Source organism: Enoplosus armatus, chromosome 7 (assembly GCF_043641665.1).
Source record: "Enoplosus armatus isolate fEnoArm2 chromosome 7, fEnoArm2.hap1, whole genome shotgun sequence".
Classification (NCBI taxonomy): Eukaryota; Metazoa; Chordata; class Actinopteri; order Centrarchiformes; family Enoplosidae; genus Enoplosus; species Enoplosus armatus.
Window position 1 is genome coordinate 8,322,638 of NC_092186.1, and position 23,903 is coordinate 8,346,540.

General features: G+C 40.6%; 3 protein-coding genes across 4 annotated transcripts; all 3 read left to right on the plus strand.

Moving 5' to 3' along the window:
• The first annotated feature begins 2,667 nt into the window (after window positions 1-2,667).
• On the plus strand, window positions 2,668-6,567 carry LOC139287709 (Fc receptor-like protein 6). The gene is made up of 6 exons (XM_070908873.1): window positions 2,668-2,983; window positions 3,897-4,199; window positions 4,425-4,697; window positions 4,806-4,847; window positions 5,558-5,642; window positions 5,768-6,567. The coding sequence occupies exons 1-6, from the start codon at window positions 2,668-2,670 to the stop codon at window positions 5,928-5,930; spliced, it is 1,182 nt and encodes a 393-aa protein (XP_070764974.1). The 3' UTR covers window positions 5,931-6,567.
• A 1,180-nt stretch (window positions 6,568-7,747) lies between these two features.
• Window positions 7,748-13,571, plus strand: LOC139287910 (GTPase IMAP family member 8-like). Its single transcript, XM_070909124.1, has 6 exons — window positions 7,748-7,842; window positions 8,466-9,185; window positions 9,768-10,463; window positions 11,119-11,898; window positions 11,999-12,172; window positions 12,252-13,571. Exons 1-6 carry the CDS (start codon window positions 7,803-7,805, stop codon window positions 12,449-12,451), a joined length of 2,610 nt encoding a protein of 869 aa, XP_070765225.1. The 5' UTR covers window positions 7,748-7,802; the 3' UTR covers window positions 12,452-13,571.
• Window positions 13,572-14,385: 814 nt separating this feature from the next.
• On the plus strand, window positions 14,386-23,220 carry LOC139288031 (GTPase IMAP family member 8-like). Of its 2 annotated transcripts, none has more exons than XM_070909268.1 (6): window positions 14,386-14,562; window positions 16,490-17,209; window positions 17,762-18,457; window positions 19,411-20,190; window positions 20,291-20,464; window positions 20,552-23,220. In XM_070909268.1, exons 1-6 carry the CDS (start codon window positions 14,547-14,549, stop codon window positions 20,764-20,766), a joined length of 2,601 nt encoding a protein of 866 aa, XP_070765369.1. In that variant the 5' UTR covers window positions 14,386-14,546; the 3' UTR covers window positions 20,767-23,220. The 2 variants fall into 2 exon arrangements, with proteins under 2 accessions (XP_070765369.1, XP_070765370.1); XM_070909269.1 differs by having other exon boundaries at window positions 20,597-23,220.
• The last annotated feature ends 683 nt before the right edge of the window (window positions 23,221-23,903 follow it).

Consider the following 23,903-nt stretch of genomic DNA (forward strand, 5'->3'; position numbering starts at 1 on the left):
CATCAGCATGCTCACGCTGACGCCGCTAACATGCTAAAGTCCAACTGAAATCACATCTAGTCATCCCTTTTTGTAGTCAAAAATAATGTCAATGTGTTTTATTATTAAAAGGAAAATTAAAAGGGGAAACACTGATGTTACTGCTTTATGCAAAATGTATTGGCTGTATCAAAATAAGGTCTCCATCTACATAGACTGATGCAAATCTAGGGGGCGCCATCATGAAACCAAAAGATATAAAATATAAAATTATCCCTTTTCTGTTTTTTTTTTCTCAAAGGAGAACACAGGGCACGATTTACAGAGCAGATATAAATGCTGTACCAGGTTAAAAAAATGCATAGAAAAGACAACAGTCTATGGTTAAGTGTGTTAGCATGCTAACATTTGCTAATTAGCACAGTACCAAGTACAGCTGAGGCAGTATTTGGTCATAAAACAAAGAAGCCCTACTGGGCAAATTGAAGTTTTGACCTAATGAAAAGTCAGCGGATCACCAAAGTCATTAGGATTCATCCACTGGGGACCATGAATATCTAATTCCATAGCAATCTATTAAGTGGTTGTTGAAGTATTTTAGTCTGAACCAAAGTAGTAGACAGACCGACAGACATTGTGATCCATAGAGCCATGGTGGCGCAAGCATGGCTTTAAAAAAAACAAAAAATGACTGGGGGTTATGATTCCCCTCATTTAATTTACTAAAACTTTATCTGATTGTAACTGATTGGATTAAACTGAATAAAACCAAAGGCTCCCCAAAGACAAAATAAGCATCAGCGTCAGCAAGTACTGGAAAGAAAAGTAGGATATAAATAGAACAAACAAGGGATAACAAAAGACAACCAACAACCTGAGTAAGAAGGTATGTAGAGGTAAAATTGGGAAAAGCAGAAATTAATTCAATTATTGACAGGATGTACATATCAGCAGCATCATTTAGGGCTAAACTAAATATGAAAAATATACTTTTTTTCTGTCACATATATGTGCAACAAATGATGATGGTGATTCCGATGACACCAGAGAGGCAGAGACCTTCACAAAGAAACTGTAAAACTGCTTGTTGATAGTAAATTGGTTGTATTGTGGTTTGGGATCTGTCCCTGGATTCTGCTGTCTGATGGCTCCGCCTGTTAAGTGGTTGACAGAGGAAGGAAATGTCTCCACCAAGATGACCATCTCTGTTTGTGGTTTGCTTTGATAGTCAGTCGAAACTCCTCCTGAGATATACTATTATTCTCTGTCTCATGGCTTCTAGAATAAAAAGGCTATACAAAAGAACAATGGACTTCTGAAATGTACATAATTTTCAGTGGTGGAAATCCTAAGATCATAATTATTGTCACGTTTTCTCTTTTTATAAAGGACCACAGAGGAGCTGCACATCTAACTCTGGACATTCGACAGAATGAACATCAACCTTATCTCCTCACTGCTGGGTGAGTGTCACAGATAAAACCTGATTGACTGACACGCACCTGCCTCTTTTTCAACTTGTGAACGACTGCATTCAGGCTGGCCTCTACTGGGAAGACTTACAAGAATTATCTGTGGTCAGTTTCATTAAAAACTGGTGTAAAAAACAGTGTCCAAGTACTTAAGGAAGCGTCTGCGTACAGTCAGTGCTGACTTTGCCCCAAAGCTGTACTCTCTTACTTGATGCAGATATCAGTACATCAGTATGGTATGCAGGATTATAAATTTTACTGGGCTGTTAGCCTGCAGCTGGGAGTTTCAGACAGTGCTAAATTAAAATGATGTGCACGAGCCAGAGTCTGAATTGGGCTAATGGAAATTATTTGGACAGGGCTGCCAAATCATTGTGTTGGCTATTCCATTCTTGACAGCTGTGAGTTATGTTCAAAACTGTATGACTATAGTAGTAGTACTATGTTACACTACTGCATGTGTGTGTGTGTTGGTGTCTCACAGGAAAATACAGCAAATGTGTGTGCATTCCTTCTGTTCCCATGGGGATGATAACCGTCTAAACAGTCTCATTAAGGAACAGGAAGCTCTGCTCTCTGTCACACTGTGTGGCAGTACTATGACTGTGTGTGTGTGTGTGTGTGTGTGTGTGTGTGTGTGTGTGTGTGTGTGTGTGTGTGTGCGTTATTTCAAGGATGTGGCTTGGATGTTTTGTGTCTTCATAGCAACGTCTCAGCAGAATTACAGACTGTTGTTAAGTCTTGCAGACACAAGTTTGTTGGTGTTAGATGTATTAAATCTGTCTGTGGAGATTAACTTGTTTTGGCTTTTTACTGAGTATTGTCTTGGTTATATAATCCAAAATCAGCAGTGGACCAAAACTGACTATCTGCTGTTCTGTCATGTGGGAACAAACCATCTGAGCTGCTTGTGGTGTTCATGTTAATACATTTTTCTCCTGATTGGCAAAGCAGACCGTAGACTAAACATACTGTACCCAAAATGCCACTGATGTGGCAGGAACAAGTTCGGGTAGTATATGAGAACATAATGAGATGTGTGTGTTTGTTTTGAACGTGTTTGTGAGAAACCATTTCTTTGTATTTCAGGTGTAGCTGCGTATGTTCTCCAAGTTGCTACATTTGAAGGTACTAGCAATGACAATAACTACAGGCCTGTCTTATTCACATACACTTACTGTATATTTGACACAAACATGAAAAACCACAGACCATAATGGAGTTTCTTCCTGCAGAGACTCTGAAGGTCAGTGTATCTGTGTGGCCTCCGGGGTCAAACATCTACCTTGGTGAGTGTGTGTGGCTGCAGTGCACAGTGGAGCCAAACTCCAGTTTTGTGTGGAGCTACCGATGGTTCAAGCACATACCACACACGACCCCGAACCCCAGGCACCTGGTCTCCGGTGACAGCTACTCCATCACCGCGGTAATGAGGGAGGACGCGGGCAGGTACCGGTGCCAAGCCAGGCGGCAGATGAGCAACACCTCCTCTGTGATTCTCGTCAGCCAGCCGGCCGTGCTCGGTGTGTCAGGTGAGCCGCAGCAGACAGCTACAACCTCTGCAGCGAGGCATCAGGTTTCTACTACTTGCACACGACAACACACAAGAGTGGAAAGGTTGAGTAGTCCTGGACTGACTTCTGCAGCGGCACATATCTGCAGCTACTTTTATATTAGTTTGACCCCAACATTTATAACAGCCACTGTCACGTTAATCTATTCTTTACTGTGGTTTATACTAATTCTAAATATATGTTGGCTAAATATTGAATCCCAAAATAGAAATAACACAATTTTACAGTGACCTTAAAACAATCCACATCACAAACATCTCTTTTAAAAAACTTAGTGTTGTACAGCACACACCAAAATGTGTGTTTTAAGTCAATACAAAAACTACCTTAAACCTTATACCATGCTAACTGCTCTGTGAGGCATGTGACAATGTGACAATGCTAACATGCTGATGCTAACCAGGTATAATGTCAAATTAAACATTTTAGTTTAGCATGTTAGCATGCTAACGTTTGCTAATTCGCACTAAACACAAAGTACAGCTGAGGCTGATGGAAATGTCATTAGTTTTGCAGGTATTTGGTCATAAAACAAAGAACTGAACACATTGAAATCTGAGATCTGTATATGGAAAGTTGAGGAGAACATGAATGTCATGGCAACCCATCCAATAGTTGTTGAGGCATTTCACTTAAAACCATAAACTTCATGGTGGCACTAGAGGAAAAGTCAGGCGATCATCAAAGTATAAACATGTACTGTAGCTGGGTGATAATGTATTTTATAGAGATATGTAGTTATCAGTTATGGTCCCATGTGACCCATTAGTCTACAGCCAGACGTAAAGAACCGCTGGTGCATTTGTCAACTGCATCTCTGATTATCTCACTTTCTCTTCTTCTACTCTCTCTGTCCATCTCTCTCCTCCAGAGCTTCCTCCTCCCTTGCTGACTCTGACTCCCAGCACCAGACAGCTCTTCAGAGGGGAGCACTTCACTGTCCAGTGCCCCACGTCTCGGACTACCTCCTCAGCCTGGATGCTGAGGCAGTTCTCTCCGGGCCATGGAGTAAGGAACAACGTCTTCTACACTGACCGGTGTTCACCACTAGGGGGTGCTGTTAGCGCAGAGAAGCCCGACGCGTGTGTGTTCACTGCTGCCAGCGAGACCAGTGGACTGTACTGGTGTGAGGGCGCTGAGGGCCGCAGCAACGCAGTCAACATCACAGTAAGCTGTGAGTCTTGTGTAAGAGTGAAGTTAAAGGACAAACTGGGAGAGACACCACAAAAGAAAGAAAAACATGGCTCAAACAGACAGTGTGTTGCTCCTCAGTGTGTCAACAATCGCACACTGAGGGTTTAAATGTGGTGTGTGACTGTATTTTAAAGAAACGTAATAATGAGTGAGGAGTTATAGTGAAGCAATTTGTCCGTTAATGTCTACTATCTTCGTCCCACAGATGATGCCATCATCTTGAAGACTCCTGCCCTCCCTGTGTTTGAAGGCGATAAAGTGGTCTTTTTTTGTCAGTACTGGACAGGCAACAACAGTAAAACCACCTTCTTTAAAAACGGAGCAGAAATCATCACTTACATTTCTTCCAGTTCTGACAGAGTAATGAAGATGACTATTGAGAATGTGACACAGGAAGATGAAGGCTTCTACAAGTGTGCATCCCAGGACAGAAAGATGGAGAGTCCGGAGAGCTGGTTATCAGTGAGACCTGACCGAGGTCAGCTGTGTGGCTTCATTGCATTTGATGATGATATTCATCATTCTGCTTGTGGGTACTATCACTTAAAGTGGATCAGTGAAAGATGTTAACTGTTATGTCCTTTAGGTAACTTCACATCAACAGATGGGACAGCAGCCTCCACTAGTGGTAAAATTATTTTGTATTGTTACTACATTCATTTACTAGTTTTGGAAGGAATATTCGATTACAATAATTACTGTGTAAAGGCACCACTTCCTAATAGTTAATAAACCATTTATTAATCGCGAATTGTCTTATATGTGCCCAAAGTTTTTTATGAAAAGGTTTTTACCTGCTACACATGACACTACAGACACCGACATGCCTAAAAAACATGAACCTTTTAGCCGAAGGTCAGTTCGGCTTTAGCACCAGGGTCTTCTCAGTTGTGTAACATCTACATACATATATCTATACATTCTTTATTTCTTAAAGAAAGAGTGGTGTGGGACTGTCCTCAGCATGCATGATGTGAATAAGACATAAATGAGAATCAAGAACATAAAAGGGTTGTCTGGTTCTGATTGTAAGGTTTAATACTATATGTCTATTTATTCTACAGTAATGAAATCTAAAACAATTACAAAAAGTTCAGTTGCTTTTTTAAACTATAGTGTCCACTTTTTGTTTTAGCTGTTTATTGCACTGAGTAATATAACATCAGCATCTATTAATCATATGAATCAGATTGCTGTATGCCACACATAAAGGTTTCTCTGTGTGATTGCAGCTATTAATGAGAAATTAGGCTATATGATGTGGTACAGACAGTAGTGATGTAGTTTCTGTGTCACTGTCTGATTCTGACACAAATATTATTTGTTCTCTGTCATCAGGTTCCTGGAAGTGGATCATTGTTTCCTGTGGAATAGCACTTCTGTTCCTCATTCCTCTAACTGTTGGGCTAGTTTGTCACTACAGGTCAGTCACAGTATCTATTATAAAATGTTCAGCCCATGCTCACTTCCTACTTTACGTATGACATGAATCACAAGTCAAACAGACTGTTGAGCAAAGGCTTCACTGATTATTGTATCTGTGTGAAGGTACCAGACGTTTTGCACACGTAGCTGTTGGCCAGTTTCCAAAGAGGATCTGCCAGCAGTGGAGCTTCCTGCGACCAAGCAGGACGTGACAGAGGTGCAGTGGGACCTGTCCTGGATGGAGATGTCCAGTCTGTTGGATAAGCCGTTATATCCTGACAGTTAAAGGATCACTCTCACCAGAAGCATATAGAAAATATTGAAACCCGTGAGATAGTTCAGTCAGTGAGTTGCTGCTTCTAACGCAACATGAGAACAATTTGTGGTTATAGATGGTCACATGTCAAAAAAGCCAAAGTTTCTACAAGGGGTGCCGCAAGGATCTATTCTTGGCCCATTGTTTTTTCTAAATCGATGTCAATGCCTATGGTTTGTATAGCTCTCTCTGTCTGCTGATGATACAAATCCTATAGCTTCACATTTATTTTAGTACAAAATACAAATATTTGTAAAAAGTTAATCAACAGTTGGATTCTTGAGGAAAGTTTGTAAACTGACCTACAATACTTATTTAATTTCGTATTACCATTTAAAGTGGCAACAGACAAAGAATAATGACACCACCTGAGTTGAGATTGGTTCCCTATAAGCCTCCCTTTCACAGTGCAATTCTGTCTGCCACCGGGTGCGATCTCCTGGGAAAATTAAGGCTCGGTTTACGGCGCAAAGAAAGTGCGTGAACCATTGTGCAACCCGAGACAGAAAGAGGATAGCGCTTTTACCGTTCTCTTTATACATCCATGGCTTTAACATAAACTGTTGTAAACTTGTATAATTGTTTCAATAAAGTTCTTAAAAAAATATCAGAGGATAGTGCTTTTTGTTTTCCACGGTAGCTATCCCCATGTAACGGACGGTGGAACAACTGGAGTATCTGTGGAGAGAAAAAAAGCCCCGTTGACAGAGGAGGTTTCCAATCCAACACTTAGTTGGCATTCTTTCTACTAGTTCAGTAAGTAACAAAAGTTTAATTCCCTCATGGTGAATATCAGGTATAGTACTGTCTCCGTGCCATCTGTACACATAATGATGTACTATAATGATGCATTGGCGAGGTATGGACTGGCTATTGATTTCTGATGAAGTGGGTGTGTTTGTGCTACTGGGTAGTGGACAGACCCAGTGGGGTATGGACCATGGAGGACTTTGCCCTTATCCCACTAGCGATAGTCTTGGAGGGCGAAGCCTATACGAAATAGAACATTAGTTACTTACTGTAACTCCAGATTCAAATGAGTAATGAGCGCAGCCCTCTAAGCTGTGGGCCTCACTGGTTCCTTTAACTAGCTGAAGGAGAAGATATTTTTGGGAACCGATTGTTCGGTCTCAGCAAAACTTATACATAAGGTGAGACTGATGTGGGGCCAACGTAGTAAGTTGGTGTAGACTAAAAGTCATTAGTGCTGCCCGAGCGATGGATGAACCCACTATCGATGACTGGGCTGCCCCTATACTCGTAGAATCTGAAATTATGGTGCATAACTAATGTTAGCCCTATTAACGGCCTAATGGAAAACTCCTCCACTTCAGCAGCCAATGGTGTAACTTCATCACTCAGTAACTAACTCAGTCACAGACAGACTTTTGCTTCTATAGGGCTGCCCCCCGCTTTGCTGCAGTCCTACCAAAGATGGACTCACTTAAGGAATGGTGTGTAGTGTTGGCATATGAGCTTGAAGTTACTTCGACTGTACTTGTTTTCGACTCAGCACGTTGTTAATTAATGCAAGTGTAACATCTTACTCATTGTCATACGTGGTCCAAAATATACTGCCCTTCAATAGTCAGACTGGAGAGTTATTCATTGTAATTGATACGTTCACATGTTCAAACAAGCTCGCAGCTCTTACACAACGTGTAACCAGTATGACCAGTTAAGCCACATTTTGCTTTGTTGTCTCACTGCTGACAGTCAAGGCTGTGCAAACGGGACTGTGAAATAAGGCTGAAGATCTGTTTTGATTTTTACCTGAGGATAGACTTCATCCACTGACCTCTGCAGAGCCATCGGGGGTATTCAGTTGATAGTAATTTATCTATGAAAAGAGAAGACCAGAAAAAAATGGAAAACAACCTTGGTGAGTTAATCAAGCTGTAGTGTTGAAGATAAATGGGTATCTACATAGTTTAATCCGCTTCAAGATGCAATAACTATAAGCTTAAGTAGTAACGAGGCACGGTTTATGTTGTATAAATTAACATTTTTCTAAATGCATTCTTCTTTATATAATTCAAACTACAAAAAACTCAAAGCAACTATAAAGAGATTTTCTCTAGTCACTCATTGTATTTTCCGTTTCAGTTTCATATTTTGCATATAAGTGACAACAGGAGGTGATGAGTCATTCTCAGCTGCCTCTTTTCATTTTGCCTCAAAATGATTTGTTTTGGTTCAGGGTCATTCTAAAAATGACTCCGTCTCTCAAATGAAAGGGATTAATAAAGTCAAAAATAACTCCACAAAATCCCACGAGAAACAACACAAGCACGAGTTTACCAGAGCATTCCTCTTCTATCAGTCATCTAAAGCAGCAGAGACACCTGGTGTTTCTATGCCAGTTTGATCACAACAAAAGGCATTATCATCAAGACAAGGAAGCTGTTTCAAAGTGATTGAAAACATGACATTTTGGTAAAAACTGCCAATCTCTATTTCTTCACATCTGGTCCAAAAACTGACTGACTTCCCTTTGTCTTCCAGGGGAGAAAGAGAGCATCACCCTGTCGGAGGTCAGACTCGTCCTGATTGGTGGGAGATGGGCTGGCAAGAGCTCCTCTGGCAACACCATACTGAGAAAGGAAAGGTTTGAGTGTGGCCGAACCAGAACAGCTCAGTCTGAAGTGAGACATGAAGTGGTCGAGGGCAAGCAGCTCACCGTGGTCGATGCTCCTGGATGGAGGAGGTACTTCTCCCTCACTGAGATCCCAGAGGGGGACAAGCAAAGATTTAAACTTAGCGCCACCAAGTGTCCACCTGGACCAAATGTTTTTCTCCTGATTATTCCCATAGATTCAGCTTTCTCTGCAGAGCAGAGGAGGATCGTGGAGGAGCACATGAAGCTCCTGGGGCACCGGGTTTGGAAATACACCATGGTGCTGTTCACCTGTGGGGATTTCCTTGGGGAGAAGACGATAGAGCAGCACATTGAGAGTGAAGGAAAGGCACTCAAGTGGTTGGTAGAAAGATGCAGGAACAGGTACCACGTGCTTAATAACAAGGAGAAGAGTAACTCATCTCAGGTGACACTGCTGCTGAAGAAGATAGATGAAATGGTGTGGAATAACAATGGAAGTTGCTACCAGGTAGACGAACAGACATTAAACATCATTAAAAAGAAGCAACGAGAAGTGGCTGAAAGGGCGGAAATAAGATGGAGGCGGGCCGAGGAACAAAGACAACAAATGCAAACACTCATTCCAGGTGAATGTGACAGTATAGATTAAACTAACAAGATATAACGTGTTAAGTAATGAGTTTAGAGGTACTGGAAGGTAGAATTTGTTACCTTTAGACAGACCCAGGCTAGCTGTTTCCCTCTGTTTTCAGTTTTTATGCTAAGCTAAGCTAACTGCCTGCTGGCTCCAGCTACCTGGATGGGGGACCTGGATAGTCTTTTCGATTTATTGATTGACATTTAATTAATAAACATAGAAATGCATAGAATAGTTAATAGAAGTTAAGGAATAAATTGATAAATGGATGGATTCTCTGTTTGCTTTGCATTTTAACTACCAATTTGCTCCCAATTTACTTTTCTATTTGCTAATTTGATTATTATTCATTTACATTTACATGGTATCTGAGGTCTTACTGTGACAAAACTTAAAACGTGTTACTTGTAACACTTTGTTAAAACAAAATGTAACTTGAAAATGCCCCATTTAATTTCTCTTTTAAAGACAATATTGTTACATTAACATTGTTAAGTAATTTGGTAAGTTCAATAACTTGTATAAATTGCTGTAAGGGTCTTGACTGATCAGGTTTTGTTTTGTCTAACAGAGGAAATGAAATCCATCGCAAAACTCCAGATGATTCTCTTGGGAAGTCGAAATGTTGGGAAAACCTCAGTAGGGAACACCATCTTGGGAATCAAAGAGCAAGAAGATGGAAAAAGAACGGCACACTCGGTGGCCCGGCGAGGTTTTGTGGGTGAAACTGAAATAACTCTTGTTGACACACCAGGGTGGTGGAAAGGCTTCTCTGTGTTTGACACTACTGAAGTGATCAAAGAGGAAGTGATGCGCAGCATGTTTCTGTGCCCCCCTGGGCCTCACGTCTTCCTGCTGGTGATAAACGCAGATGCATCCTTCAATGCCAAACACTTTAATGCAGTGACAACACACATGGAGCTTCTCGGAGAAGCAGTGTGGAGACACACTATCATAGTTTTCACCAGGGGAGACTGGCTGGGAAAACATACCATAGAGGAGTACATTGAAGAGGAGGGAGAGGCCCTGCAGTCTCTAGTTGAACAATGTGGAAACAGATATCATGTCATTGATAACAAGAATGCAGATGATGGTACCCAAATCACAGAGCTGCTGCAGAAAATCACTGGGACGGTGGCTGGAAATGGTTGGGACCATTTTGCCCCAGATGAGAAGATACTTCTGGCCATCGAAGAGAAAAGACAAAGAGTGGAAGAAGGAGCAAGACTGAGGCAAAGTCAAGTCACGGCCAAAAGAAAAGAGAAAAGTATGGTTCAGTCATCTAGCATTAGTGTCACAAGTAAATGACTCTGGCATTGTCAGAGCTGTTTCGGGGAGTGAATAGATAAGAGGGGTGGGCAAAATTACGGAAATACAATACAACAGTGCTTCAGTAAATATTAATCTGGTGAAGCTCATAAGCAGTTTTTGTTGGGACTGTCAGAGGTTCAATTTTTAATCTGTCCAACCCTTTGATTTGTGACCAACTACCTAAAAATGAATAGCATTCCCATCAGCTTCAGCTGTACTTAAACACAGTGGACATAAACACACAGACTATATACAAAGATGTATAGTCACCACTACCTCCCACTGTACAAAAATGAAGCCAAAATATCCCAGATACGGCAGCTGCCATCTTCATCAGGTGACGTCATTTGGAGCCAGAGTTTGTGCAGTACAGATCAGAGAGTGAAGCCGCGGTATCAAAGTCCTGCCCATACACCCGCCTGACCCAATCGCGAGAAAACCCCAGTCAATTATGACATCTCATCCCGTTTTTATAGCACCAAATAAGTCATTAAAACTAAACATATCAAAATTATTAACACTTGAACATACAGAAACCATCTTTGGAAACACTTATTTAACAGGTACTGATGTGGTTTTTCACCCTGCAATGACAGCTGTTTTCTTCTCAGATTCCAGAAATGAATTAAAGGAGCTGAGGATAGTGATGCTTGGTCAGAAGACAGCTGGAAAGAGTGCAACAGGAAATAATCTCCTGCGTACAGAAGTGTTTCCCACCTGTAAGAATGAGCACTGTCAGGTGGAGGAGGGGGAAGTTGATGGCAGATCCATCACTGTGATCGACACCCCGGGCTGGTGGACAGAGTCCTCCCGCTGCACTGAAGAGATGGACAAAGAAATTGTCCGAGGTCTGTCGATGAGCCAGTTAGGGGTTCATGCTGTTCTGCTGGTTGTCCCCTTGGACCTGACGTTCACCAGAGCTCAGCAGGTTGCACTGGAGGAACACATGAACCTCTTTGATGCCAGCATCTGGAAACACACCATAGTTCTGTTCACATACGGAGACAACCTAGCAGATAAGTCCATAGAGGAGCACATTGAGAGGGAACACGGCGCTCTACGCTGGTTGGTAGACAAGTGTGAGAACAAATACCATGTTGTGAACAATATGAAGAAAACTGATAAGAACCAGGTTACCGAGCTGTTTGAGAAGATAGAGGAAATGGTGGCAGAGAACAGCGGCCGGCTCTTCTGCCCCGACATGAACGACATCCACATGAGAATGGATGAGAAGTTCAGCAGGAGGCAGCTCAAACATGTGCTGAAGCAGCGACTGGAGGAGGAGTACAGGAGGAGAGAGCTGGAGCTGATGAAGGGCTTCAAGGGAATACTCCTCGAGCTGCAAACTGAGATCAGGGGAAGTGTGACAAGCACTAAATCCAAGTCACTGAGTGAGTATTACGCTGTGATGGGGATGATTAAGTAGTTTTGTTCCATCATAATACAAATATTCTGTTGTTTCAATCTTTCGTTTTGATGATCAATTGTTAGTTGGTGACATGACCAAAATCAAAGCCAAAGGTATTGGTCAGAGGAAGAAAGATGGAAAGGAGAAGGAGGAAAACATAGACACAAGAATCAACCAGGAAATCGAAAAGCTTGATAGGGACGTAATGAGATCCACAGATTTTCTTCGGAGCAGCAAAGACATCTTGATTCCAGACTGTAAGTAAAAATGGTATGAGAATTTCTAGCATTCACAATAACACATTCACAGTCAAATTATGTTTTGTTTAAATTACAGTTAAAGGAGACAGCCCAGCACCATCTATCGCTGAGTCTTTGACAGACAGGAGAGAATCAACCAGCCACTTTGATAAAGTTCTACGTTGGCTGTCCACACTTCAGATCAGCACAAATGTGAAGAACCAGCTGACGCTCGACTTCTCTCAGACATCAGGATACAGATCTGTGCTGCCACATGAAGACTTGGATTTGGACTGATATACCTGAATGAACAGTCGCAATAGGCTGATGTAATAGAAAATGCATTTTAGCAATGCAGAACTTGCACACAAGGAATTTTTGATGGTCTAATGTGACAAAGTTAGCAATAACCTCCATTATGAATTTGTACAAAATTGATATGCTTGTCTTACATATGTATAGTTTTAGAGCCTCCCGGTGGGTTAATAGTGCAACCGCATAGATAGGGTTCCTCCTTGCGCCCCGTACATGCCTCAACAACGACAAATACTTCCGGGCTGGAGATCGGTGCATGTGAGCAATGTAGCAATCAATATTTTGTAATATAATGTTTAATGCTTTAAAATGTTTTTTGCATCAGTAACATACATGTTGACATGGACTCTGAAAGTTACACATGCAGAAATAGGAACTTCATCCACAAGTAGCATTTTTGGTTGCATGTTGAGCTAATGCTAGTTAGCTAGTCATGCACTTGCAGGCTTGCTCCCAGCCATAATGTTTTCTGCAGTTGATTTTTATACCAGATCCTGAATAAAGAGACCACATCCACCAGAAGTCCACACATAGACACTGACCGTGACACTAAGTTAAGCACCATGGAAGAATGAATATCATGTAACCATAATGTGATACAGTACTTATGGGGTGTTGCTTTAATTACTTATTGAATATTTTGGGTTTGTTTATTAACATTAATAATTGTTGCTATGGAAGGTGTGTTAAATTATCAATTATGATTTGAATGTAAGCCGGCTGTTGGAGTGGCAGGGCAGTGCGTGTTGACACCCCCGCCTCCTTGGTAAACAGGTGGCTGCAGCGCCTACGTTTATCAGGTGTTTCCATTCGGGGGGCCTTTTACATGTCTGTGCTTAGGGGCCCATTGTCCGATAACACGTTCTCTCTGCTGAGCTGATATTGTGGTATCCTTTTGGGGAGTGACCAAGTCAGAGCCTAGACATCAAACTCTGTACATATTCTGCGTGCACATAATGGTCTATTGTACTTGAGTTGACTGACTGAAATATTTCCCAATCCACTGGAAGCTAATTTAGACTCTGGATTTAAATGACGCCATCTCTTATTGATACCCATAACCATAATGTATATGTCATAATTATGATGACGTGATGCACTACATGACTATTAAATATACTATATTTTTGTACAAGTACATTACTGTAAAATAAATACATATGTATATCGTTGGTTTTGACTTCATTCAGTACAAAGTGCTACCAAGAATTTTATTTACAGTTTATCGCCTTGAGGGCTGAAAAGGAACCTAATTGGAGTGGATTTTCACTTTCTTTTCATTATGGTAAGCAGAAAATTGGAGATAAAAACAAATGTACACATTTGTGTTATAAAACTTGTCCGTGTCAGTGAGCACATTTCTTTATGTATGAGGGCTTCACTGGAGGGACTCCTATAATGAGCAGTGCAAGTAAGTGTGCAGAGACAGGTATGAGCAACAAAGAACAATCCCAAGATCATCCAGTACCATCTAAATTAAGCAAGCAGACACAGTCTGCCAAAATCATGTAGGAGAATGTCTTACAGATTTAAGGAGATTTTTGTCTCAGTTCCAAAAATGATCTGGCACAGAGAGGTGACAGGGCTCTAGTCAGGACAGAGATTAAAATTAATACAGCTGTCTTTCTGCATAACAAGACAAGCTGGAGGAAAATGTGCTGCCCTCTGCAAAAGCACCACTAAAGAGGCCCAGTCCGAGTTCAATCTTATAAAAAACTGACTCACTTGAAGAATGGAATGGTGTCTACATACATTTCTTAAGTGAGTCCATGTTGGTGTGTGAACTCTGGTGTGTGAAGGTTACTTAGACTGTATTTGTTTTCGACTGACGCCACATGTTCAAACAAGCTCTCAGCTCTCACACGTGAATCAGACCAGTTGGCTGCATTTTCATACTGCCTTAGAGATAATGCTTTGCTTTGTTGTCTCACTGCTGACAGTTGAGGTTGTGCGGACTGGCTGTACAATGTGCCTGAAGACCTACCTGAGGATAGACTTCATCCACTGACCTCTGCAGAGCCATCGGGGGTGTTTAGTTCATAGTAACTCGTCTAAGAAAAGAGAAGACCAGAAAAAAATGGAAAACAATCTCGGTGAGTTAATCAAGCAATAACATTGAAGGTGAATGGGTAGCTGCATAGTTTAGTGCTTCGACATGCAATAACTGAAAGTGTAAGTACTTTATTTGTAATGATGACTTATTATGTCGTATAAATGACAACATTTCAAAAAGCATTCTTCTTTATATTATTCAGATGATGTATTGCTCTGTTGCTCAGCGCAACATGCAGATCTGTTTTGAGGTAAAATCAGCTTGTTCCAGTGACAGTGAGCAATGTGTAAAAAGCTTTAACTTAATCTTGGTCATTACTAACATATTAATGTAAGTCAGTTGAGGTAAAAAAAAAAAACAAGGTTGGTTACAGGAAAACAGCACAGAAAAAGTAACCTTATGTAACCTTCAGACTGATGCCAAAGAATACCAGTTAGACCTGATTCTCCTTTGCCGGTAAAGACAAACAAAACATTTGATTCCCTTCAACATGTGAAAAAAATCAACTTCCTTAAGGGTAAAACTCCACCCTACCACCCAACCAGTCAAGTTGCAGTTTACATTCCTGTCTGTCCAGACTCACATAATATATGTAGTGAATAATTGGAAGGAATTTAATAAAAAGGAATAAAGTGTATTTTTTGGTTCAATGGAAGTTATCACCATATTGATGATACATGTATGAATATACATTGTTGAACTGATTAATGAAGGATTATCATAGATGCATTGGCTGTATAACAAGTACACATGTACTTGATTACTATGTAAAGATGGATTCTTATAGAGTACAACTACACAAAATTAGGTGCTTTTGTTTTCTCCTGGCATTTTTAGATGCGAAGCCTCTCTATGAGCTGTAGGTGAAACTCACTCACAGGATCCCAATTAGCAACAATAACATTGTTTGCAGTCATATGATTAAAATGATGCTTGAAACTCAAAATGAGGCAGGAAGTGAAAGGCAGAATGGATGAGATGGAGGAAAGCCCGTAATGTGCTGGTTACAGTCAACGTGAGTGAAATCTGGAATCACCCAATTCATTCTTAAATTATGACTAAAAACCTATTTTGAGGTCACAATGAACTTTGAGTCAAAAGTGTCACAGACATACAACCTGAAAACATAATGAAGATAGAGACACCTCTACTGCTGCTTTTGTTAATTGTGGTTGATACTGCGATTCAGCTCAATAGTCACTTCTGAGACAGTAGTTTGTGGTGTAGATGAATTGGATGTTTTAAGTATTTACGTATCTATCTATCTATCTATCTATCTACATATTTGAATGTGGTGAACAAATTTTTTTTGAACAAAACATTTATCTTTTCATTGTAATGTAGTTCAATAAAATACCATCACCAAGTACAGCCTCAAAACTGAATCACCTTAAAACAAGTAAGACAGTAGCCACAAAAAAGAACATTTTAATGAATTCGGTTATTGTGTTGCACTGTACTGTGTCATACATGTCTCTCAGTTTTCTCTAAGTCACTCATTGTTTTTTCTGTTTTGGTCACATATTTTCCATCACAAATCACACAGCACAGGTGACAACAGGAGGTGATGAGTCATTCTCAGCTGATTTCATTGATCTTTTTTCCTTGTAGCCTCATTTAATTTTGCCTCAAAATGATTTGTTTTGGTTCAGGGTCATTCTAAAAATGACTCCGTCTCTCAAATGAAAGGGATTAATAAAGTCAAAAATAACTCCACAAAATCCCACGAGAAACAACACAAGCACGAGTTTACCAGAGCATTTCTCTTCTATCAGTCATCTAAAGCAGCAGAGACACCTGGTGTTTCTATGCCAGTTTGATCACAACAAAAGGCATTATCATCAAGACAAGGAAGCTGTTTCAAAGTGATTGAAAACATGACATTTTGGTAAAAACTGCCAATCTCTATTTCTTCACATCTGGTCCAAAAACTGACTGAGACTGTCAAGTTTCCCTTTGTCTTCCAGGGGAGAAAGAGAGCATCACCCTGTCGGAGGTCAGACTCGTCCTGATTGGTGGGAGATGGGCTGGCAAGAGCTCCTCTGGCAACACCATACTGAGAAAGGAAAGGTTTGAGTGTGGCCGAACCAGAACAGCTCAGTCTGAAGTGAGACATGAAGTGGTCGAGGGCAAGCAGCTCACCGTGGTCGACGCTCCTGGATGGAGAAGCTCCTTCTCCCTCACTGAGATCCCAGAGGGGGACAAGCAAAGATTTAAACTCAACACATCCAAGTGTCCACCTGGACCAAATGTTTTTCTCCTGATTATTCCCATAGATTCAGCTTTCTCTGCAGAGCAGAGGAGGATCGTGGAGGAGCACATGAAGCTCCTGGGGGACCGGGTTTGGAAATACACCATGGTGCTGTTCACCTGTGGGGATTTCCTCGGGGAGAAGACGATAGAGCAGCACATTGAGAGTGAAGGAAAGGCACTCAAGTGGTTGGTAGAAAGATGCAGGAACAGGTATCACGTGTTTAATAACAAGGAGAAGAGTAACTCATCTCAGGTGACACTGCTGCTGAAGAAGATAGATGAAATGGTGTGGAATAACAATGGAAGTTACTACCAGGTAGATGAACAGACATTAAACATCATTAAAAAGAAGCAACGAGAAGTGGCTGAAAGGGCGGAAATAAGACGGAGGCAGGCCGAGGAACAAAGACAACAAATGCAAACACTCATTCCAGGTGAATGTGACGGTATAGATTAAACTAACAAGATATAACGTGTTAAGTAATGAGTTTAGAGGTCCTGGACGGTAGAATTTGTTGCCTTTGGACAGACCCAGGCTAGCTCTGTTTTCAGTATTTATGCTAAAGCTGAAGCTAAACTAAACTGCCTTCTGGCTCCAGCTACATATTTAGCATACAGACTTGTGAGTGGCAAAGAAGTGAATATATATGGAGGACCTGGATATTCTTACAGATTTATTGTGACATTTAATAAAAATAAAATATAGAAAAGATGGATTCATAGAATAATTGACAAGTTAAGAAATAAATGGATGGATTCTCTGTTTGCGTTTGCATTTTAACCACCAATTTGTTCCAAAAATGTTTTATTATTTTAATATGGTCAATGTATTGATGATTTTATTAATACATCTTTTCATTGTCCAATTAAATATTACTCAACTAGATGCTTTATAACCATAGGCTCTTAAGTAATTTGGTAAGTTCAATAACTTGTATAAATTGCTGTAAGGGTCTTGACTGATCAGGTTTTGTTTTGTCTAACAGAGGAAATGAAATCCATCGCAAAACTCCAGATGATTCTCTTGGGAAGTCGAAATGTTGGGAAAACCTCAGTAGGGAACACCATCTTGGGAATCAAAGAGCAAGAAGATGGAAAAAGAACGGCACACTCGGTGGCCCGGCGAGGTTTTGTGGGTGAAACTGAAATAACCCTTGTTGACACACCAGGGTGGTGGAAAGGCTTCTCTGTGTTTGACACTACTGAAGTGATCAAAGAGGAAGTGATGCGCAGCATGTTTCTGTGCCCCCCTGGGCCTCACGTCTTCCTGCTGGTGATAGACGCAGATGCATCCTTCAATGCCAAACACTTCAATGCAGTGACAACACACATGGAGCTTCTCGGAGAAGCAGTGTGGAGACACACTATCATAGTTTTCACCAGGGGAGACTGGCTGGGAAAACATACCATAGAGGAGTACATTGAAGGGGAGGGAGAGGCCCTGCAGTCTCTAGTTGAACAATGTGGAAACAGATATCATGTCATTGATAACAAGAATGCAGATGATGGTACTCAAATCACAGAGCTGCTGCAGAAAATCACTGGGACGGTGGCTGGAAATGGTTGGGACCATTTTGCCCCAGATGAGAAGATACTTCTGGCCATCGAAGAGAAAAGACAAAGAGTGGAAGAAGGAGCAAGACTGAGGCAAAGTCAAGTCACGGCCAAAAGAAAAGAGAAAAGTATGGTTCAGTCATCTAGCATTAGTGTCACAAGTAAATGACTCTGGCATTGTCAGAGCTGTTTCGGGGAGTGAAAAGATAAGAGGGGTGGGCAAAATTACAGAAATACAATACAACAGTGCTTCAGTAAATATCAATCTGGTGAAGCAAATTGTTCGCCACGCTAGCATTTAGATGTACTCTATCTCAACTATCGGGTGGATTGTCATGAGATTTGGCTCAGACATTCATGTCCCATTTAGAATAGTTACTTAACATTTTATCTAGAGCCATCAGCAGGTCAAATTTGTAATTTCTCTAACACTTACGTGAAAACATAGTGTTCCCATCAGTTTCAGCTGTAATTTGTGTTCAGTGCTAATTAGCAAATCTCAGCATGCTAACATGCTAAACCAAGATTGTGAACACCTGCTAAACATCAGCATGTAAGCATTGTCATTGTAAGCATGTTAGCATGCTGACATTAGCTTTTAGCTCAAAGCACCGCTGTGCCCTAGTACAGTCTCTAGGAACTATGTTGCTATAGACTTAATGTTGATATCAATATCTGCCTCAAAATCTGGTACAGGTCGGACGCTAGTTACAATCCTTAAAAATTTTCCTCACAACAACACACACAACAATTTACGGCTGGTGTTTTTTGAAGCAATAGTCTGGATTTGCCTCTCTATGAACTAATGTTCTTTGTTACTGGCGGAGTCCGCCTTTCCTCCTCAAGATTCAAAGCGTGTACCCACGCATGACGGAGTTCATATATTCAATATTACCATGTCAGGTGACGAAAGAAATAAAGAAGAATAAAGACTGATCATTATAGTTTACCACTTTATTATTTACTGCACGGTGACTGATTTTGGATAATGGTATGAAATCACCCCACTGGTCTATTAGTATTGTGTGTACAGGATGTGATGTGGTTTTTCACCCTGCAATGACAGCTGTTTTCTTCTCAGATTCCAGAAATGAATTAAAGGAGCTGAGGATAGTGATGCTTGGTCAGAAGACAGTTGGAAAGAGTGCAACAGGAAATAACCTCCTGCGTAAAGAAGTGTTCCCCACTTGTAAGAATAAGCACTGTCAGGTGGAGGAGGGGGAAGTTGATGGCAGATCCATCACTGTGATCGACACCCCGGGCTGGTGGACGGAGTCCTCCCGCTGCACTGAAGAGATGGACAAAGAAATTGTCCGAGGTCTGTCGATGAGCCAGTTAGGGGTTCATGCTGTTCTGCTGGTTGTCCCCTTGGACCTGACGTTCACCAGAGCTCAGCAGGTCGCACTGGAGGAACACATGAACCTCTTTGATGCCAGCATCTGGAAACACACCATAGTTCTGTTCACATACGGAGACAACCTAGCAGATAAGTCCATAGAGGAGCACATTGAGAGGGAACACGGCGCTCTACGCTGGTTGGTAGACAAGTGTGAGAACAAATACCATGTTGTGAACAATATGAAGAAAACTGGTGAGAACCAGGTTACCGAGCTGTTTGAGAAGATAGAGGAAATGGTGGCAGAGAACAGCGGCCGGCTCTTCTGCCCCGACATGAACGACATCCACATGAGAATGGATGAGAAGTTCAGCAGGAGGCTGCTCAAACATGTGCTGAAGCAGCGACTGGAGGAGGAGTACAGGAGGAGAGAGCTGGAGCTGATGAAGGGCTTCAAGGGAATACTCCTCGAGCTGCAAACTGAGATCAGGGGAAGTGTGACAAGCACTAAATCCAAGTCACTGAGTGAGTATTACGCTGTGATGGGGATGATTAAGTAGTTTTGTTCCATCATAATACAAATATTCTTTCGTTTTAATCTTTCGTTTTGATGATCAATTGTTAGTTGGTGACATGACCAAAATCAAAGCCAAAGGTATTGGTCAGAGGAAGAAAGATGGAAAGGAGAAGGAGGAAAACATAGACGCAAGAATCAACCAGGAAATCGAAAAGCTTGATAGGGACGTAATGAGATCCACAGATCTTCTTCGGAGCAGCAAAGACTTTTTGATGCCAGACTGTAAGTAAAAATGGTATGAGAATTTCTAGCATTTACAATAACACTGAGCGTAAAGTCATAGTCAAATTGTTTTTGTGTCATTGATAGTGAAAGGAGACAGCCCAGCACCATCTATCGCTGAGTCTTTGACAGACAGGAGAGGATCAACCAGCCACTTTGATAAAGTTCTACGTTGGCTGTCCACACTTCAGATCAGCACAAATGTGGAGAACCAGCTGACGCTCAACTTCTCTCAGACATCAGGATACAGATCTGTGCTGCCACATGACGACTGGGAAACAGAAGCTGATAGTCCTGAATGAACGATCTCAATAAATCGAAGTAACTGAATATGCATTTTAGCAATGCAGAATTTTCACACAGGGAATTGTGGGTGGTCCAAGAAAAGGGTAGTTTTATGTTAAACATCATGGAAGAATTAATATCATGTAATCATAATGTAATACAAAGTTGTGTCTGATCCCTGGACCAGAAGGATGAATGTTGAAACGGAGAAGTGAAACAGTTGCTTTCCCCCATCTTGTTAACGCTGATGTGGTGCCTTTGAGCAAAGCACTTAAAGGGAAATTCTGGTATTCTTAAACATGGGCTTTATTTTCACAAATGTTGGTGTCTATATGATATATAGTGGAATTGGTCCAGTAGATCACCTCACCCGGCATCCACAAATGGGCTGCAATGGCTGCAACATAATCCTTAGGGGCAACTGCGACCGTGAAAAGTACATCTACTAAAAGTGCTTGTTTTTGCCAGAGAAAGACTGAGATTGTTATTCAAAGTGTCTGACAACATTATGGAAAGGATCCCTGCAGAGATAGACCATTTTGGTAAAGAGTAAGATCTTTTTTGTTTAACCAGAAACAGAGGTCTCACTCAAGGGGAGGTCTCGCTCTGAAATCTCACGAGAGATGAGATGTTGCAGGAAGACAACAGTGTGTCTAGTTAACCACGCACCAACCTTCAGGTCTGAAAAGTGAAGCCAATGTGAAAGTGCCTTAAACCTGCATTCTTTCTAATGGCCAGCAGGGGGCGACTCCACTGGTTGCAAAAATAAGTCAAATTGTATAGATATCCATGAGAAAATGGCCGTAATTCTCACTTGATTTATTACCTCAGTAAACATCTTCCTCATGAGTCTGTGGTCTTAATCGCTAGTTTCAAGTCTTCTTCAATATTGCATGATAATCATTTTGTAAATTAGGGTCCCATTTAGAGTAAAATAGATGATAAAGCAGGGTATGCTTTAGGGCGTGACTACCTTGTGATCGCTACCACGAGACCAAGATAGTGGCATTCGGTTGTACCAAAAGACACACTCGGAGTCAGCTGTTTTTTCCGTTAAGTACATTTACAAGCTAACTTTGTTAGCAGCTACTTCGCACGCCGTAGCCAGGAGCCAGGTGCAGTCAGGTTAGGTCATATGGTCATTTCTGGTTTCAAAAAACCAAGATGGCCACGGCCAAAATGCCAAACACAAGGCTTCAAAGCAGTAGTCCACAAACCAATCGGTGACATCACAATGGCTACGTCCACTTCTTTTATGCAGTCTTTGGGTTAAACATTACTCATTACACCAACATTTGTAAAAATACCAGAACCTCCGACCTCCGGAGTGTTCCTGCAAAAGAGCAGTTGTGCTAAGCCAAACTGTTCTAATAAAGGTAATATATATAGATAGACGTATAATGGAAACCAATTTAACAAAGTTATTTAAGTTTAGTTCTGTGGTAATTTTGGGGGCTGTAGTTAAAAGTGTTTTTGTTTTTGCTATCCAATGCAAGTATCATTGTGTTTATGGCAGATGCTAATTTGCAACAACTGTCCCTAGAAGGGCTTTTATGATAGTAAGAGATTAACAGTGAGATAAAAGAAGGTAAACTGGGTACAGCAGGATACAATACATATAAAAGCTAGGCATGAGTACAGGTTTGTTGCTAAAGCAATAATATATTGGCTGAATATTAGCTAGACCTTATAACATTCCAATCATAAAATCATTTTTATGTGATTTATATATCGCTGTCTTCGTGACAATACATTAATTAGACAATATATGGTCTTTGTAATGTACCAAACATGTTATTTGATGGGAAAGTCTGACTGATTGTACATTGTATTGCTGTTATGCACTTTTATTTTTTTTTCCAGAGAAAGTAATTCAAGGTGAAGGGAAGGCAATCTGGAAACTGTCTCACTGGATTTGTATTCATGTGGAAGCTACAGAATGTCCCCACCGAGATGATAATATTCAGCATCTAATGCAATTTTTTCCCTCTATTTTGAAGTGGAAAGATTAAATCTTTGCAATTTAATGTCAGAGTGTACTTGGAATTTTTCACTAAATTAATAAAACAAATGAGGTATGGAATCGGGCTCAGTGGTACTAAAAGCAGAATTTACATTTTGAAATAAAAACATCAGCTGAGTATGTTATGTAACTGTACTACATGGGCCCTGCTTCTTCGACTTCAGTAAAAGCAACAATAAATCATGCTTTTATTATTATGAATGAAACACCCATATCATTTTGCAGTTACACTTTGCGTAAATTATCACCATTACCATAAATCGTCACTGGAGCCTTGACACTGCAGTTATTTTCACATTTGAATCTTCTGACTGTTTTGTCTTGATTGCGAATGTGTCGTTTTCAAATGGCAAATGCATTTTCCTCATATGTTGCCTGTATCTGCCCTCTGTGTGTGCTAAAGTTAAAGATATCAATTTAGCCACCAATTAAACAGAAGACAGATTAACGTTGTGCCCCACATCCGTTCATGCTTAAGGATGAGTTTTGAAAATGCCATTTTTGGTACACTGATCTGAACCGATACAGGATTTTTGTGCCGATACCAATATGGATATTTTGAAATATATCACAATTTTTTGATTTTTTGAAAACATTTTGACAAAGATCTTTTATATTTGTTTTTTTTTGTTTTTTTTTAATGTCATGCACTGAGCGATACATTTTACTGCTCTGTGAACAAACAAACAATGTAATGGCAAGACTGTTTTGAAACTATCTAAAACACATATTTAGCATTTCTGTAGTGCAAATTATTGTTACTTAAATAATAAAACATCGATATATCTGTGATAAGCTAATATCGGCATGAGCACACAAAGAAATAGACTACTGTATTAGGGTGAATAAAGCCAATATTTCCAAACCTCTTATTTGTAATAACCTTAGACAAACTGCCACACATTTTCTATTCGTTGTTTAAATGCGTTGATGCTAAGATTAAAATAGTTGAGCAAACAATGATTTAAATGAATAAAAGAATAATTTGCATCTGTCTGTATGTACCACATCTCCATAGTTTACAGCCAAAAGTCAGTACAATCGTGTACATTGAAATGAGTTACTTAACAAAGGAAGGAAAGGTCTTTTAGTTTCAAAAACTTTTTAGCTAACACGTTTAATTTCACTCTT